Source organism: Bos taurus, chromosome 5 (assembly GCF_002263795.3).
Source record: "Bos taurus isolate L1 Dominette 01449 registration number 42190680 breed Hereford chromosome 5, ARS-UCD2.0, whole genome shotgun sequence".
NCBI classification, from domain to species: Eukaryota; Metazoa; Chordata; class Mammalia; order Artiodactyla; family Bovidae; genus Bos; species Bos taurus.
Window position 1 is genome coordinate 98,568,093 of NC_037332.1, and position 17,853 is coordinate 98,585,945.

The window sequence follows — 17,853 nt, forward strand, 5'->3', positions numbered from 1 at the left end:
CATAATACTGTAAAGCAATTATCCTTCAATTAAAAATAAATTTAAAAAAGAATTAAGTGGTAAATCACAGAGCTTTCATTCAGTTCCTACTCTATACCTGCTGACAGTATAGGCTGTAAAATTTGATAGGATATAGTATCTTCCCTCACAGAGCTTCTAATCTAGTTGGATGATATACTAATAAATCTGCTCAAGCACCTTACTGTCTTCAGTGTTGTTATTTAGTCACTAAGTCGTGTCCAACTTTTGCTACTGACAGGCTCCTCTGTCCATGGGATTTCCCAGGCAAGGATACTGGAGTGAGTTGCTATTTCCTCTTTCAGGGGACAGTCCCAGGGATTGAACCTGTGTCTCCATTGCCAGGCGTATTCTTTACCACTGAACCACCTGGGAAGCCCTTCTTCAGTGTAGCAGAAGACGAACAGAAGAGAAAAGGCTGAGGAAAGCATATGTTCATGAACCACCCAAATGGAGTATTCCTGTATGTCACCATTCCAGGGCTAATGGCAGCCACATTCTTTTGTGTTACAAACTGGGATATTAGTGCCTCTATGAAAGTGATGCCCACCATTTGCCAGCTCATTGGCATTACTGAATTATTTCATTGATCTAATTACATTTCTCATAGTTTAGACTAGGATATTCTAGTCCCTGTACTTTCATAGGAACATATAATTACCAAGGGAAGAGATTATAGTATAGGAAGCCTGTCTTCTTGAATATTAAAAAAACCCCACCTAAATACACTAATTAATGCACAATTAAGAATGAATAAAGAAGCCTATGATACTGGTATAGGTTGATACTAACAGCCTTTTAGATGGACTAAAAGAAATGAACTCTAATCTGATTAGGAGAATCTGGGAAAACCTTAGTGGAAAAAGTGATGTCCAAGTTTGGCCTTGAAATACAGAGTAACCACAGACAAAACAAACAAACAAACAAAAACCCCACAGGTACAGAAGGCAGAAGAAACTGTAAGAAGAAAGAGGAAGTTGTGCTCCAGTTCAGCTGGAGACAAGGAATGAAGGGTAGGAAGAACAATTACTCAAAGCCAGACATGTTGCTGAAGGAGGCACTTATTTTACAACTCTAGAGTACACTTGTTTGTTGGACACAATTAGTGAAATGTGGAATACAGAACATTACAGTTTCAATCTTTACCTTGACGAATGACTGTCCCTTTCTGCTCAAACGTCTCACCAGTATCTTTCCGGAAGGGCTTCCCGCTACCCTTACTGTCAGTAATCTACAAATATCTTTCAGTACTAAAACCTTCCACTTGTAAAGCAAGCACTCCAGAGTTTTAAGGTTTATTCACAAGTTAATGAGATATTCTATAAAACAAATACTTGTATTGTGTATATATCAAGCACTAAGGCAGGCTTATTTTTAACTCTCAGACTGATCTATCCATTGGGTATGTTTATTCTCATTTAACAGGTTTGAGAAAACAGGGATTTAGGCAGACTGTTGGGCTCATCTGGACCACAAAATTAGTTTGTATTTTAACAGAGGTGTGTCTGATATACACATACACACAGGGCTAAGAAAAAAACACTGTTACTGTTAGACCAGTAGTAAAAAACAGCAATTCTCCACTTTTTCTCTGCCCATCCCTGATTTTCCTTCACCAGAGACTACCAACTTTAACTCTTCAGCTATTTGTTACTGTACTTCTTTCTAAGTGACAAGTTATACTGCTTTTTTTTTTAAACCGACATTTCTGTATCAGATCTTGATGTATTCTCCATTACATATATACTTCTTTCCAATTCTGCTAGGGTTACCTAATAATTTGTTATTATTTGTATTCAGTGTTTACATAAATATGACTGACTTTATATGATGACTAACATTATTCACAGTTGACTTAATGCAGTGTAACTTCTGAAAACTTTTCTTTTTCCTGAGGCTCATAATTGCCTCAATTTTGCTTCCTTAATTAGAAAAAAAATACGCAGACCACTAATTCGTCTCCAGACTCTCTAACACCTAAAAACCTCTTGACCCTATATTTATAAATACATGACAATGTATCCGTTTTCCTTTCTAAGACATTCCACCTGAACTATCATCTTTAGGCATTTCTTGTTGACCTCATGCTGTTCTCCCTTCTTCTCTGTTATATGGTTATATTTTAGAACTTTATCATCACTCTTTAAGTAAAATAAAATGACCTCTTCCCCCATCGACAACAGACTCTACCTGTCGACTTCCCACTTTAAAAGACACCATTACTTTTCCAGGCACCCGCCCTGCCATCCTACCTTGTAAATTGCACTTTTACGCCATCAAGGCTAATAATATTGACACTCAACTCTGTAACCGTAATTAAGCATTCTCTTAAAAAGATGAAAACCATAAACAGCATTTCCATTATGATTATTTAAATGTTATTCAATAAACCACCAAGCTTTGTGCTATGACTGGATTTCCTTTTTTTTGGCTCCAAGATTCTGAACCACAATGCGAATTAGAGTGACACTGAAATTGAGTCCACCTTCTTACACTCCAACCCTCGGTCAAAACCCTGCAGTATTTTACATTGTTTGGTTATCTGAAGGATGTGTTCCTCTTACAACGTTGTTTTTTTTTTTCACTTAAAGTTTCTGATCGTCATAGTTTTCTGTTGTGGAATGAAGAGATGTTTGCCTTCCACTGCATATCCTTAAGATCTTCAGCTTCTGACTGATCCTGTTTATAATCCAGTCTCATCTTCCCGAAATTTACTATTTATGAACACGGACCATGAGCTTGTACATTTCTGTCCTGAAAGTTTTGACAGCCTTCCCTTGTTATAATACATCCTGTTCGTCCCGTTTTTAAGGATGCACAGCTTCTTAAATATTGTAGTGGGTTTTAACTGAAGTTCTCGGTTCCCGGAATCGCGTATTTCCTCTTCCTACACTCAGGAGGTCTCGGTGCCAGTTCAGGGGATCGGAGGAGAGCAGACGGCGGAGAGGCGAGAGCGCAGCGGTGGAGGGAGACCAAGCACTCTCGCGAGACAGCGGGACTGCTCGCCCCAAGCTCCACGGTGCCGCGGCGCCTCCTGGGAGTCGGCCACAACGCAGGCCCGGAACGCCGGCGGCATCCCCAGGGCTCTAAAAATGTACCTGCAAGCGGATGTTGAGAACGACGGAGCCCGCGATGTAGAAATACGGGAAGTTCATGCGCAGCTGCCAGGCCAGCTCGAAGAAGGCGAGCAGGGTGCGGGAAAGCCCCTTGCAGAAGACCCCGTACGAGCTGGGGGTCGCGGCCGGGCTCGAGGCCCTGAGGGCCAAAGATGACGGAGCCGCCGTGGTGGCCATGGACGCGATGTTGCCGCTAGCCCGGTGCGGTGCCTGGAACCGAGGGTGACCGCAGACCCCGCGGACCCCCAACTGATGGCGATGACCTGGAGGGGCCGGGGACTTAGCGGCCTCCGGGCTAGCACTCCCGCCTCACGCAGACACCGCTTCTCTCCGAGCGGCGGTGAGCCTGGGGCTGCGGCTGGCGCTCCTCCCCTTCCTGTCTGCTGCTTAAAGTGACATTCAGCGTTTAGAGTTTAACTCTTGGTAGGTCCGGAACGGGTTATTTATTTACATATATGCCACACAGTTATTTTATATAGCCATTACAAACAGCCTTACAGATACTCGTTTCACTTTAAAATGAAGAAAGGAAACTAAGTAAAATTCTGTTATTTGCCCTAGAGCCCCGTCCAAAGCTCGCGTTAAAACTCGGGTTAGTCTGCTCTGAACTGTTCCCGTTCGATTTCATAACATTAATCTGTTTAAATAAGCCAGTTAGGGCAGAGTCTCTGTATTCACAACATACTATTAAAACTTAAAGAGTCACAATCTCAGGCAATGATTTTCCTATGTATTAGGACTGTTTCAGTTGGAAGTGCCGGAAATTAACACATGTAAAGCAAACACAGATTAATTATTATTTTTTGAGGTACATATTACATGCAAATATCAAATTTTCCCTCATGTAAACCCATGAAACGTTCAGATTATGTATGAAGGCTTCTATAATTTTCTTCATGGGCACCTGTGAAATATGTGGTTAGGCGGGGAAGGCTTAGAATATTACTGACATTACTTCCAAGCCCCGAATACCCTTAAGGTAACATCTTAATGGATCGTCCATATTCTTCTGGTGTTTAAGTGATGCCCATTTCATTAACTTATATAATCTATTTTAACTAGTAAGCACTGTATTTTCCCTCATAGACCACCTCTACATTCGTGACTTATTCAGACATGTAACTGATTATAACTCAGATTATGGTCTAGTTCCGAAAAGCGTTCTTTCAATATCTCAGAATTCACCCTGCACTGAATAATTGTAGCAACTGTTCAAAGCACAATTTATGTACCCTGAAGGACCTCTGTTTTTTTGTACAGCCTACTGATGATAAGACTGGTACAAATAACATGCCCTTGTGCAATTTGTAAAGCTGAATTGTGTATCCCCAACTAGTTTCTTTTGCTGCTTTGTTAGACCAGTACCAACCCATCAACTAGACAGCACCTAAAGGAACTGATGACTGCTCACTTAGGGCAATTTATGAAATACTGATTTGGAGACTAAAGGAAAGTGTAAGATAATGACAATTCAGAACCAAGAGAAGATTAAATTTTTGGTATAGAAGTACAATTTGTGGGTATTAGTGCCACACAAATCATTAAGTCCCTGAATCTTCCTCTTCCAACTACCTAAAACAATGTGGACTCATCCTCTTCTACCATTCTGCTCTTCACTCCCTTCACCCTTAGCTTTGATTAATTCCGTGAAAACCGGGTCTTCCATTGGAAACCCCCAGGAAAATAGCAGCCGTTTACTTATAATGGCTGTTATAAGTAACAGATTTCCTGTTCTAATTGGAAAGGAATAGGGATTCCCTGGTGGCTCCGATGGTAAAGAATCTGCCATGTGGGAGAACTGGTTTCAATCCCTGGGTTGGGAAGATCCCCTGGAGAAGGGCATGGCAATCCACTCCAGTATTCTTGCCTGGAGTATCCCCATGGACAGAGAAGCCTGGCTGGCTACAGTCCATGGAGTCGCAGTCATGACTGAGTGACTAAGCACACACAGGCAAAAAAAGAGTAGTTACTAAGCTCCAACTCCTATCCTTAATACTGTAGAGCTGTTGAAAGATTTCTGTCGTGTGAAAGTGACTGGAGAGTGGGATAGGATCAGTATTTTACGTGATTGTGGTTTTTATTCTGTCCCTTGATACTTAGACTTGAATGACAGATCCACACTTGTTGCCAAGTAGGCACATATAAGTAAGTTATCAACATGTATTAATCCATTCCTGAAGACAATATTTCATTGACCCTTTAACTTGCCCTTCCTTTCTAAATCTTATATTCCTATTGTTGACCCTAAAATTGCCAATTTGGTGGTGGTTCAGTTGATAAGTTGTGTCCGACTCTTGCGACCCATGGACTGTAGCCTGCCAGGCTCCTCTGTCCATGGGATTTTCCAGGCAAGAATGCTGGAGTGGATTGCCATTTCCTTCTCCAGGGGATCTTCCCAACCCAGGAATTGAACCTGGGTCTCCTGCATTTTAGGCAGATTCTTTACCAACTGAGCTATAAGGGAAGCCTGGAAATTTAGTACTTTTTAATGGCTTGTTAAGTTTAATGCAGCTTGAAAGTTTAAAGGTAAGCTGTAATTACGGGTCTGAAATTTACTATATTAGTAAATTTTGGGTCTGAAATTTAACCATATTGGCAATTGGTACCAAATTTACCATATTGGTAATTGGTAATTATGGGTCTGAAAATTACCATATTGGCAAATTCTCAACTCCTTTTTTAAGGAATTTGCTAATGTAAGTGTTCTACTGTATAAGAAATACATTCAGAATGCAAGGATTGAATCAAATGATCCAACCCTAAACACAAGAGAAAAATTACAACTCAATTAAAGTCTCACGTTTGCAGGCTGACAAATTGAATTTAGTCTTTCTGCAGGCATCACATCAGGAACTGAAGTTTAGTGGAAACTGTTATGTAGGTAGTAAACTTGTTAAAAGGAAAAAAATTGTAATAGCTGATACCAATGATTAGATCCCATAATAAAACTACAATTTCTGAAATAAGACTGCACATTCAAGTATCAAATATATGTCATACAGAAGGAAATCATTAGCTGCAACATCAAATTATGTTTGTTTCTGGGCTCTCTATTCTGTTCCATTGAACTGTGTCTGTTTTTATGCCAATACCATCTGTTCTGATTATTAAAGCTTGAACTATAGTTTGAGACCAGAATGTGTGATGCTCCCAGCTTTGTTCTTTCTCAAGATTACTTTAGCTGTCCACAGTCTTTTGAGGTTTTTCTATTTATGTGAAAAATACATAAAATTATAATTTTTAAATTATAAATTTATAATAATACTTCTAAATTAATTAATGTTTTAATTAAACTCATAATATGGAACTTGCATTCAATCTACAGCTCTCGGGGTGGTATGGATATTTTAACAATATTAATTCTTCCAATCCATGAGTATGGAATAGCTTTCTACTTATTATTTTCTTCACCTTTTTCAGTTTCTTTGAATGTCTTGCAGGTTTCAGTGTACAGATCTTCCACCTAACTAGTTAAATTTATTCTGAGGTGTTTTATTCTTTTTGATGCAGTTATAAATGAGATTGTTTTTCTAATCTGTCTTTCTGATATTTTGTTGTTAATGTATAGAAATGCAACTGAATTTTGGATATTGATTTTATATCTTGTAAGTTTCCTGAATTTATTAGTTCTAGCAGTTTTTGTTTTGTGTGTGGAGTTTTTAGGGTTTTTTTTTTTTTAACATATGCGATTTGCAAATAAAGACAGTTTTGCTTCATCCTTTTCAGTATGGGCACTTTTTATTTTTTATCTTGCCTAATTGCTATTGCTAGGACTTTCTATACTCTGTTGAGTAAACCATGAATAGTGTGAAAAGGCAAAAAGATAGGACACTGAAAGATGAACTCCTCAGATCAGTAGGTGCCCAATATGCTACTGGAGATCAGTGGAGAAATAACTTCAGAAAGAATGAAGGGATGGAGCCAAAGCAAAAACAACACCAAGTTGTGGATGGGACTGGTGATAGAAGCAAGGTCCGATGCTGTAAAGAGCAATATTGCATAGGAACCTGGAATGTTAGGTCCATGAATCAAGGCAAATTAGAAGTAGTCAAACAGGAGATGGCAAGGGTCAACGTTGACATTCTAGGAATCAGCTAACTAAAATACTGGATTGGGTGAATTTAACTCAGATGACCATTATATCTACTACTGTGGGAAGGAATCCCTTAGAAGAAATGGATTAGCCATTGTAGTCAACAAAAGAGTCTGCAATGCAGTACTTGGATGCAATCTCAAAAATGACAGAATGATCTCTGTTCATTTCCAAGGCAAACCATTCAATATCACGGTAATCCAAGTCTATGCCCTGACAAGTAACGCTGAAGAAGCTGAAGTTGAATGGTTCTATGAAGACCTACAAGACCTTTTAGAGCTAACACCCAAAAAAGATGTCCTTTTCATTATGGGAGACTGGAATGCAAAAGTAGGAAGTCAAGAAACACCTGGAGTAACAGGCAAATTTTGCCCTGGAGTACAGAATGAGGCAGGGCAAAGGCTAACAGAGTTTTGCCAACTGGTCAAGCAGTTGACCAGAACTCACTGGTCAGCACAAACACCCTCTTCCAACAACACAAGAGAAGACTTTACACATGGACATCATCAGATGGCCAACACCGAAATCAGATTGCTTATATTCTTTGCAGCCAAAGATGGAGAAGCTCTATACAGTCAGCAAAACAAAACCAGGAACTGACTGTGGCTCAGATCATGAACTCCTTTTTGCCAAATTCCAACTTAAATTGAGGAAAGTAGGGAAAACCACTAGACCATTCAGATATGACCTAAATCAAATCCCTTATGATTATACAATGGAAGTGAGCTATAGATAAGGGACTAGATCTGATAGACAGAGCGCCTGATGAACTATGGACAGAGATTTATGACACTGTACAGGAGACGAGAATCAAGACCATCCCCCCAAAAAAGTAAATACAAAAAAGCAAAATGGCTGTCTGAGGGGGCGTTAAAAATAGCTATGGAAAGAAGAGAAGTGAAAAGCAAAGGAGAAAAGGAAAGATATTCCTGTTTGAATGCAGAGTTCCAAAGAATAGCAAGGAGAGATCAGAAAGCCTTCCTCAATGATCAATGCAAAGAAATAGAGGAAAACAATAGAATGGGAAAGACTAGAGATCTCTTCAAGAAAGAGATACCAAGGGAATATTTCATGCAAAGATGGGCTCAATAAAGGATAGAAATGATACGGACCTAACAAAAGCAGAAGGTATTAAGAAGAGGTGGCAAGAATACACAGAAGAACTTTACAAAAAAGATCTTCACGACCCAGATAATCACGATGGTGTGATCACTGACCTCGAGCCAGACATCCTGGAATGTGAAGTCAAGGGGCCCTTAGGAAGCATCATTATGAACAAAGCTAGTAGACGTGATGAAATTCTAGTTGATCTATTTCAAATCCTGAAAGATGATGCTGTGAAAGTGCTGCACATAATGTGCCAGCAAATTTGGAAAACTCAGCAGTGGCCAAAGGACTGGAAAATGTCAGTTTTCATTTCAATCCCAAAAAGGCAATGCCAAAGAATGCTCAAACTACCACACAACTGTACTCATCTCACAGGCTAGTAAAGTAATGCTCAAAACTCTCCAAGCCAGGCTTCAGCAATACATGAACCGTGAACTTTCAGATGTTCAAGCTGGATTTAGAACAGGCAGAGGAACCAGAGATCAAATTGCCAACATCTGCTGTATCATCAAAAAAGCAAGAGAGTTCCAGAAAAACATCTTTTTCTGCTTTATTGACTATGCCAAAGCCTTTGACTGTGTGGATCACAATGAACTATGGAATATTCTTCAAGATATGGCAATACCAGACCACCTGACCTGCCTCTTGAGAAAGCTGTATGCCCCTCAGGAAGAAACAGTTAGAACTGGACATGGAACAACAGACTGGTTCCAAATAGGAAAAAGAGTATGTCAAGGCTGTATATTGTCACCCTGCTTATTTAACTTATATGCAGAGTACATCATGAGAAATGCTGGGCTGGATGAAGCACAAGCTGGAATCAAGATTGCCAGGAGAAATATCAATAACCTCAGATATGCAGATGACACCACTCTTATGGCAGAAAGTGAAGAAGAACTAAAGAGTCTTTTGATGAAAGTGAAAGAGGAGAGTGAAAAAGTTGGCTTAAAGCTCAACACTCAGAAAACTAAGATCATGGCATCTGTTCCCATCACTTCATGGCAAATAGATAGAGAAACAGTGGAAACAGTGTCAGACTTTATTTTTCTGGGCTCCAAAATCACTGCAGATAGTGACTGCAGTGATGGTGACACTTACTCCTTGGAAGAAAAGTTATGACAAACCTAGAGAGCATATTGAAAAGCAGAGACATATTTTGCCAACAAAGGTCTGTCTAGTCAAGGCTATGGTTTTTCCACTAGTCATCCATGGATGTGAGAGTTGGACTATAAAGAAAACTAAGTAACAAATAATTGATGCTTTTGAACTGTGGTATTGGAGAAGATTCTTGAGAGTCCCTTGGATTGCAAGGAGAACCAACCAGTCCATCCTAAAGAAAATCAGTCCTGATTATTCATTGGAAGGACTGATGTTGACGCTGAAATTCCAACAGTTTGGCCACCTGATGAGAAGAGCTGACTCATTGGAAAAGACCCTGATGCTGGGAAAGATTGAAGGCAGGAGGAGAAGGGGCTGACAGAGGATGAGATGGTTGGATGGCATCACCAACTCAACAGACATAAGTTTGAGTAAACTCTGGGGGTTGGTGATGGACAGGGAGGCCTGGCATGCTGCAGTACATGGGGTGGCAAAGAGTTGGATACGACTGAGTGACTGAATGGAACTTAACTGAAAAATCCCTTCATTCTTGCCAAATGCTGCAGCTTAGAAGGTCTTTGTCACACTGAAGGGGCAAGAATTATAAGTCGCAGGTCTGTTTCACACTGTGTGTGTGTATGTTAGTCACTAAGTCTCACTTTTTGTGGTCCCATGAACTCAATCCCGCCAGGCTCCTCTGTCATGGGATTCTTCAGGCAAGAATACTGGAATGAGTTGCCAGTTCCTTCTCCAAGGGATCCTCTCAACCCAGGGATTGAACCCGGGTCTCCTACACTGCAGGGAGGTTCTTTACCATCTGAGCCACCACACTGAGGTGGAGGGAATTATATAGGGTATGACAATCAGGGAGCAGTAATCATGTGGAGTATGTTTTCAATTTTGGTGCATTCTAATTGGTTAGCTTAGAATTTTCTGAGTCATATTCTTGGTGTTATATCTAAAAGGTCTAACTCAAGTTTGCAAAAGTTCTCTGCCATTTTTTTTTTTTTTTTTTGCTAAAGTTTGTAGTTTGAGCATTTGTACTTAGGTCTAAGATCAATTTAGACTTAATCTTTATGTGGTAAGAAATAATGGTATAAATTCATCTTTATGAATATGGGTATCTAATAAAGTCCTAGCTTCATTTGTTGGAAAAATAAAGGCTATTTCTCCCTTGATTGCCTTGATACCTTTTTTGAAATCAATTGCCCATGAATGTAAATGTTAAGATGGATTCTCAATTGTGCTTAACTATTATATATGTCTGTCTTCATGAAAGTACTACTCTATTTTCATTGATGCCGTTTAGTGGGGAGAATCCCAGGGACGGAGGAGCCTGATGGGCTGCCATCTATGGGGTCGCACAGAGTTGGACACGACTGAAGCAACTTAGCAGCAGCAATGATTAGCTTTGATATCAGGAACTGCAGTCGTCTAATTATGTTCCTTTTTAAAAAAAACTTCCTTGTCTCTTCTGGGAGCTTTGTATTTCCATGTACATTTTAAGAATAGTTTTTCAGCTTTCTGCAAGGATTTGTGGGATTTGATAGAGATTGTCCTGAATATATAGATAATCTCTTGACCTGGAAAGAGTCTCCTCACTCCAGATTTTAGTTCAGTTGTCCTCTTTCCTTGAACAGCTCTCTTATCAATTTAAAATGTAATTTGGAAATTTATTCCCCTTATCCTGGTCATTGTAGGAGAAAATCTTGCCTTTTTGCACTTGCTATCTTCAACTCATAAGTGGAAGTTCTAACAGGTTAACTGTGAAGTATCAAATGACACAGGGTCAAATGAATAAGTAACAATCTCTGGAAGAGGATATCATTATTATCTGCATTTTGCTGAGGAGTATACTGAAGCAGACAGTAGTTTTAAAACAGAGTAAAAGATCAGAGATTGGTAGCAGGAAATCTGGATTTTCCATCCTGTCAGTCCGGTTCCAAGATCCTCTCCTTAAAAACTTCTACTATAAAAAATGAAACAAGAGAATCCAAAAGTATACCTGATTTCAACATCTGTTCTTAAAAAAAATTACAGTCAAAAATGAATTAAACGAGAAAAATAAGACTGAATATTCATATATGGAGAAGTTTTCAATGTGCAGTGGAAAACACATATTCTTTTGAAGTGCCCAAGAAATATTGACAAAATTAATATTTTATTTAAAAATTAATATTTAAATATTAACTAAATTAAATAGTTAGCTTTATTAAAGACCTAAGCATGAGAGTTATTTTTGACAGCTTTAAATGGTGGAAGGAAAAGCCTACTGGAAAAGAGATTACAACCAGGTGACCTCCCCAAGACTCACTTCAGTTTTGGAAATTATAGGAAAATAATTTCATCAGTGAGATGAATGTGCATTTGGTTGAGTTAATGTGTTCATAGGCTTATAAGCAATAAAGTTATATATAACCAGCTTATAGGGTGTTTTGGTCTTCTTGGGGTCCCCAAGAAAATCTTGGATAGTTTTGATAAGAAAAGCTTGAATTATTTCTACATAAATCCAGTATTAGGAAAAAAAAAAAAAATCCATTGGAATGATGATCCAGGTTATGATTGAGCTCCGTCTAATAGTTTAGGCTTTCTCTGTACATTCTATGTGTTGATTTTTAAAATTTTGCTCACTAACAACTAAATTTGTTAAGTACAAATTATGAAGAGGTTAAACAGGGAAAAGTTGCAACACGATATGTCCTTATTTCCATGCTGGCAAATGACATTTCATCTCTCCATTAAATTTATGAAGTAATCCATCCCATGGCAAGGACACAGAGTGCATAAAGAGGAGTCAATTTGAGCTGTTAGGGAATAGCAATTATTTCATCAAGATAGCAGTGAGCTCTTCTATTAGCATATGCTAGTACTTTCCTGCTTGACATTGGTCACAGAAGTTAAAAGAAAGGAGGACTTCACTGCCCATCCAGAAATCAGCTGCACAAAGAATTTAGGGTCAGACTTGAAGGAATCAGAACCATGATATTAGACGAGGCTTTTTTTCTAGACATGATAACTTTACTATGGACCATTTTTTCCATCCTAGTATTAACAGAATTTGTTCTAGGAAATTTTGCCCATGGCCTCACAGCACTGGTGAACTGCATTGATTGGGTCAAGAGACAAAAGATCTCCTCAGCTGATGGGATTCTCACTGCTCTGGCAGTCTGCAGAATTGTTTTGCTCTGGGTAACGTTAATGAATTGGTACTTAGTTGTGTTGAATCCAGTTCTATATAGTTTAAAAGTAAGAATTATTGTTCATATTGCCTGGATAGTAAGCAACCATTATAGCACCTGGCTTGCTACTAGTCTCAGCATATTTTATTTGTTGAAGATAGCCATTTCTCCAGCCTAATTTTTCTTCACCTGAAATAGAGTTAAAAGTGTCATGCACATAATACTTCTGGGAACTTCATTCTCCTTGGTTTTTCATGTTGCAGTGATATACAACGATAAGGCTATCCAGACAAATGAATACAAAGGAAACATTCCTCAGAAGACCATATTGAGGGGCAGTTTATGGCTTCCACATGTGACTCTGCTTATGCCAGGAAATCTCATATGCTTTACTATGTCCCTGACATGTTTTCTGCTATTAACTGTTTGCCTGTGGAAACATCTCAAGAAGATGCAGCTCAGTGGTAAAGGATCTCCAGATTCTAGCACCAAAGTCCATATAAAAGCCATGCAAACTGTGATATCCTTTCTCTTGCTGTTTGCCATTCATTTCCTGGCTCTAAATGGGATCCATTTGGAGTTTTAAAAGGCAGCAGAAGGAAACTGTCTTTTTGTTCTTTGAGGCTCTTGGATTCCTCTATCCTTCAAACCACTCATGTATCCTGATTTGGGGAAACAGGAAGTTAACAAAGGCATTTCTGTCATTTCTGTGGCAGCTAAGGTGCTGACTGAGAGAAAAGAAATAGGTGGACATCATGTGTCTTCCAGCAAAAAAATAAGCTGATGGTGTTTGTAAAATTTTATACTTTCTGCTGCTTTTTCTAATGTGAATATAACTGAGTAATTTCCAAAGGTTAACATGCAAAGTCTTTTCCTCAAGCTTATGATGAAAGTATATATGTGAATGTTTATGAATGCTATAAAACTGATGATAAGATTATGATACCACTAACCAATATTTTTCAGATAAACAATCTAATTTTACAAAATGATGTATAATTTCAGGGTTATGAAGCAATGTGTATTTCACATGTATATTCTATGCTATTATCTTCAAATGAAGTATTTATAATCTGTATTTATGTCTTTTTAAGAATTGAGCTTATCTCAGGACATTATTGCTATTTTCCATTGAAATTAGTATCACAATGTGCTTAGCAAAGATGTCTGCAATAAAATTCAAATGTAACAAATATTTTTAGATTAAAGTTTATGTATGTGTATAATTAACTGTACTAAAGAATATGTGATTTTTACTAGTAGTCAAAAAACTTAGAAAAAAATCAATACTACAGTAAGGATGAAGAAGAAAAAATAATCATGATGTCTTCATAGCTGCTATATTTCACATGCAGTTAGGAAAATTATTTCTTAGAGGTTTCCAATTAAGAAGACCTCTTTTCAAGTTGAGATCTGGTGTCAAATTCAAGTTCAGTTTTCAGGACTTCCCTAGTGGTCCAGTGGCTAGGACTCTGTGATCCCAAAACAGAGGGCCTGGGGTCCATCTCTGGTCAGTGAACTACATCTAGCCTGCCACAACTAACAGCACTCAAGCCACAACCGAAGGTTTCACATGATCAAGGAAGATCTGAAGATCCCACATGCTGCAACTAACACCCAGCACCGCCTAATAAATATTTTTTTTTAATTGCTCAGTTTTCCCCTAAACCAAAATTGGGCCTCTGAATTGTCAATCTTCTCCTCTATTTTGCTACCTAAAAATTCATTTTAAACTTCAGACAAAAGACTTAGGTCTTCCCAATGTTAAAAATGCATTCAGTGTAAGAATAGTAAAAAAAATTATGATGCTTAATTCAATGATCTTTCTGCATGTATTAGAATGGTGTCTATGATGTCTATGTCATAATTATAGGAAATGTCTTGAAGATCTGTTTTATTACAATCTTGTGGAAAATGATGAAATAGAAAGTGTGTTGACATATAGCAGGATTGATAGCAAGTTTCACTATAGGAAATATATAACCTTGTTCAACAACTGAATTTCTCTGACTCTATTAATTCTTGGTATTATGATAGTGTAACAACATTATCTAAATGTTAAGGTAAATCATTTCCACATCTGAATTACTCACTATTTTTAATCATCTGTCTGCTTAGTGGAACATAAGCCTTAGCATGTGAGGATCATGCTTGTCCTGTTTTATGCTAACTTTCCAGGACATAAAAATCACCCTACAGGAGAGTTTATATGAAAGATATTCTAATGATTATTTGGATAAAGAACAACTACATGAAAGCTGGAAACCAGTGAAAATGAAACTCTTCACAAAATCTGCAGGTCACATGGATTTTCTAGTTTTGTTTCCTCAACATTTAATTGCTTATACACAAATCTACACAATCTCAATTCCAGTTTCTGCATTAGACAGAGTAGACAAATAGGTTCCAAAGCATGCTGCTGCTACTGCTAAGCCACTTCAGTCGTGTCCGACTCTGTGCGACCCCAGAGACAGCAGCCCACCAGGCTCCCCCGTCCCTGGGATTCTCCAGGCAAGAACACTGGAGTGGGTTGCCATTTCCTTCTCCAATGAATGAAAATGAAAAGTGAAAGTGAAGTTGCTCAGTCGTGTTCGACCCTCAGCGACCCCATGGACTGCAGCCCACCAGGCTTCTCCGTCCATGGGATTTTCCAGGCAAGAGTACTGGAGTGGGTTGCCATTGCCTTCTCCGTTCCAAAGCATTAAGTGACTCAAATTCAGTGTACATTTAATATTGTTCTTTAAGGGTACTGATATGTCTGAGCACACTTCTCTAGGTAGTTATCCAAGAAATCAGGCTGATCAGAAGTTGGTCATATTTAACGTGGATCTGGACGATTGGGTGGAGTTTTCTCCATTCAAGAAAGCTGGGAGAAAAAAACATAGGGAGGACAGTCCCTGAGGAGAGTACTGGGGATGGGCCTAAAATATTGCACAAAATTTTCACTTAAATAACATTGTTCAGGTTTTGATCACCTTGCCACAACCAAAGGTAAGGGAGGCTGGGAAATGTGCTCCCTCTCTAGGCCAGAAATAAGAGAAGAACATGGAATTGAGGACATGGAAATGGGAGAGCCTTTAGTCACGTTTCACTTGAAATAGCAGCAAGTTACTGTAAAAGGAAAGAAGTTCCTCCCTTTAGAAGCATGATGTATATTCTTCATGTCATTTTGATAATATGCACACACACTTACATCAGTTTGAGTTTTTTTCTATTTCTTCACAAATTCCAAAGAATTCATTTTCACACTTCATATTTATATCTTCATAAAGTCATAACTGACTCTGTACTATAGTACTTGTAGCCTCCTAATGTATATTTCCAGCCTAACCTGCTTACAGTTTTTGACTTAACTACTATGATATTCTGTACTAATATTTCTAGCTATATTTCCTGGCACTTGGGTGTGCAATTTGAACTGTAAATAACTTCCTTACATTATTTCTGTGTGTGTGTGTGTGTGTGTGTGTTAGTCACTCAGTTGTGTATGACTCTTTGTGACCCCATGGACTGTAACCCACCAGCCTCCTCTGTCAGTGGGACTTCCCAGGCAAGAATATTGGAGTGGGTTGCCATTTTCTTCTCCAGGGCATCTTCCCAACCCAGGAATTGAATCCAAGTCTCCTGCATTGCAGGTGGATTCTTTACTGTTTTAACCACCGCATTATTTCTATAAATGAAATTAAATCAACAAAATACTTTTTTAGGTAGAAGGATCTTATTGATGAGTGACAAAGGCTTAGTTATATAATTTTTTGTAGCAATTCCTATTCAAAATCTAAAATATTTGCATTCAAATATGTGGCTCACAGGGCTTCCCAGGTGGTGCTAGTGGTAAAGAACCCATCTGCCAATAGAGGAGACATAAAGACGTGGGTTCAATCTCTGGGTCAGGAAGATCCCCTGGAGGAGGGCATGGCATCCAACTCCAGTATTCTTGCCTGGACAATCCCATTAACAGAGGAACCTGGTGGGCTACAGTCCATTAGTTTGCAAAGAGTTGGACATGACTGAAGTGACTTAGCATGCACTCAGCACATGTGGCTCAGAGGAGACGAAAGTACAAGTTAGTGGAAACCAGTTTGTCTCATTTTTGCGTGTTTACATACTGACTTCATCGTTTTAGTCATTTTCAGAAATGGGAAACTGCACTGGTGTCAAGGATAAGTGGACGTTATTAATGTTTACTATAGAAATTATATTGTAACTGAGTGTAAGTCATAAGAAAGATATTCATGAAGCTTTGTATCTGTTACAGAATTATTTGGTTTAACACTGAAATTTAGAATAAGCTACTCTTTTAGTGAAGATCTGAAACTATATCAAAGCAGAATTTTGGCTGTACTTTCTGGAATTATGATGAACACTTTAAAGAAGGCATCAAATGGATTTCAGTCTGCAGCTGTTTGATCATAAAGTTTTCAGTGAAGCACAATATCACAATTTCATCAAAATGTCAATTGGAATTAAGGTCTCTTTCTGACAGTGGCAACTTGTGTTAGGAGTGCTGAGAAGTGGGCTCACTGGATGGGTAAACTGTAAACTGCAAGTGGATCCAGAATGGGAACGTTTCATCAGCGGATTTCATCCTTTTCTGCTTGGCTGTGGCCAAATTCATTCAACTGTGGGTAATTTACAGTGGGGCTTTTTCCACATGTGTATGCTACCAGAGTGGAGAAATAGCTCCAGAAAGAATGAAGAGGATGAGCCAAAGTGAAAACAATGCCCAGTTGTGGATGTGTCTGGTGATGAAACGAAAGTCCAGTGCTGTAAAGAACAAGATTATATAGGAACCTGGAATGTTAGGTCCATGAATCAAGGTAAATTGCAAGTAGTCAAACAGGAGATGGCAAGAGTGAACATCGACATTTTAGAAATCAGTGAACGAAAATGGACCAGAATGGGCGAATTTAATGTGGATGACCATTATATCTATTAATGTGGGTAAGAATTCCTTAGGGAAAATGAAGTAGCCTTCATAGTCAACAGAAGAGTCTGAAATGCCATACCTGGGTGCAATCTCAAAAGAAACAAAATGATCTCTTTGTTTCCAAGGCAAACCATTCAATAGCAGAGCATTCCAAGTCTATGCCCCAACCATTAATGCTGAATAAGCTGAAGTTGAATGGTTCTATGAAGACCTACAAGACCTTCTAGAACTAACACACCAAAAAGATATTCTTTTCATCATAGGGGACTAGAATGCAAAAGTAGGAAGTCAAAAGATACCTGGAGTAATGGG

At 38.7% G+C, this 17,853-nt stretch overlaps 1 protein-coding gene, 1 non-coding gene and 1 pseudogene across 2 annotated transcripts; 1 reads left to right on the forward strand and 2 right to left on the reverse strand.

Moving 5' to 3' along the window:
• Nucleotides 1–1,061: 1,061 nt before the first annotated feature.
• On the reverse strand, nucleotides 1,062–3,466 carry SMIM10L1 (small integral membrane protein 10 like 1). The gene has a single exon (XM_003586113.6). It carries the CDS (start codon nucleotides 3,309–3,311, stop codon nucleotides 3,105–3,107), a length of 207 nt encoding a protein of 68 aa, XP_003586161.1. The 5' UTR covers nucleotides 3,312–3,466; the 3' UTR covers nucleotides 1,062–3,104.
• Nucleotides 3,467–5,526: 2,060 nt separating this feature from the next.
• Nucleotides 5,527–5,598, reverse strand: TRNAF-AAA (transfer RNA phenylalanine (anticodon AAA)). The gene has a single exon. It is a non-coding gene; the product is annotated as a tRNA-Phe (tRNA).
• Nucleotides 12,542–13,257, forward strand: T2R45P (bitter taste receptor Bota-T2R45p; annotated as a pseudogene).

Bases quoted from the DNA above. Each gene is read 5' to 3' on its own strand.
- SMIM10L1 (XM_003586113.6), bottom strand. From the start codon at position 3,311: ATGGCCACCACGGCGGCTCCGTCATCTTTGGCCCTCAGGGCCTCGAGC.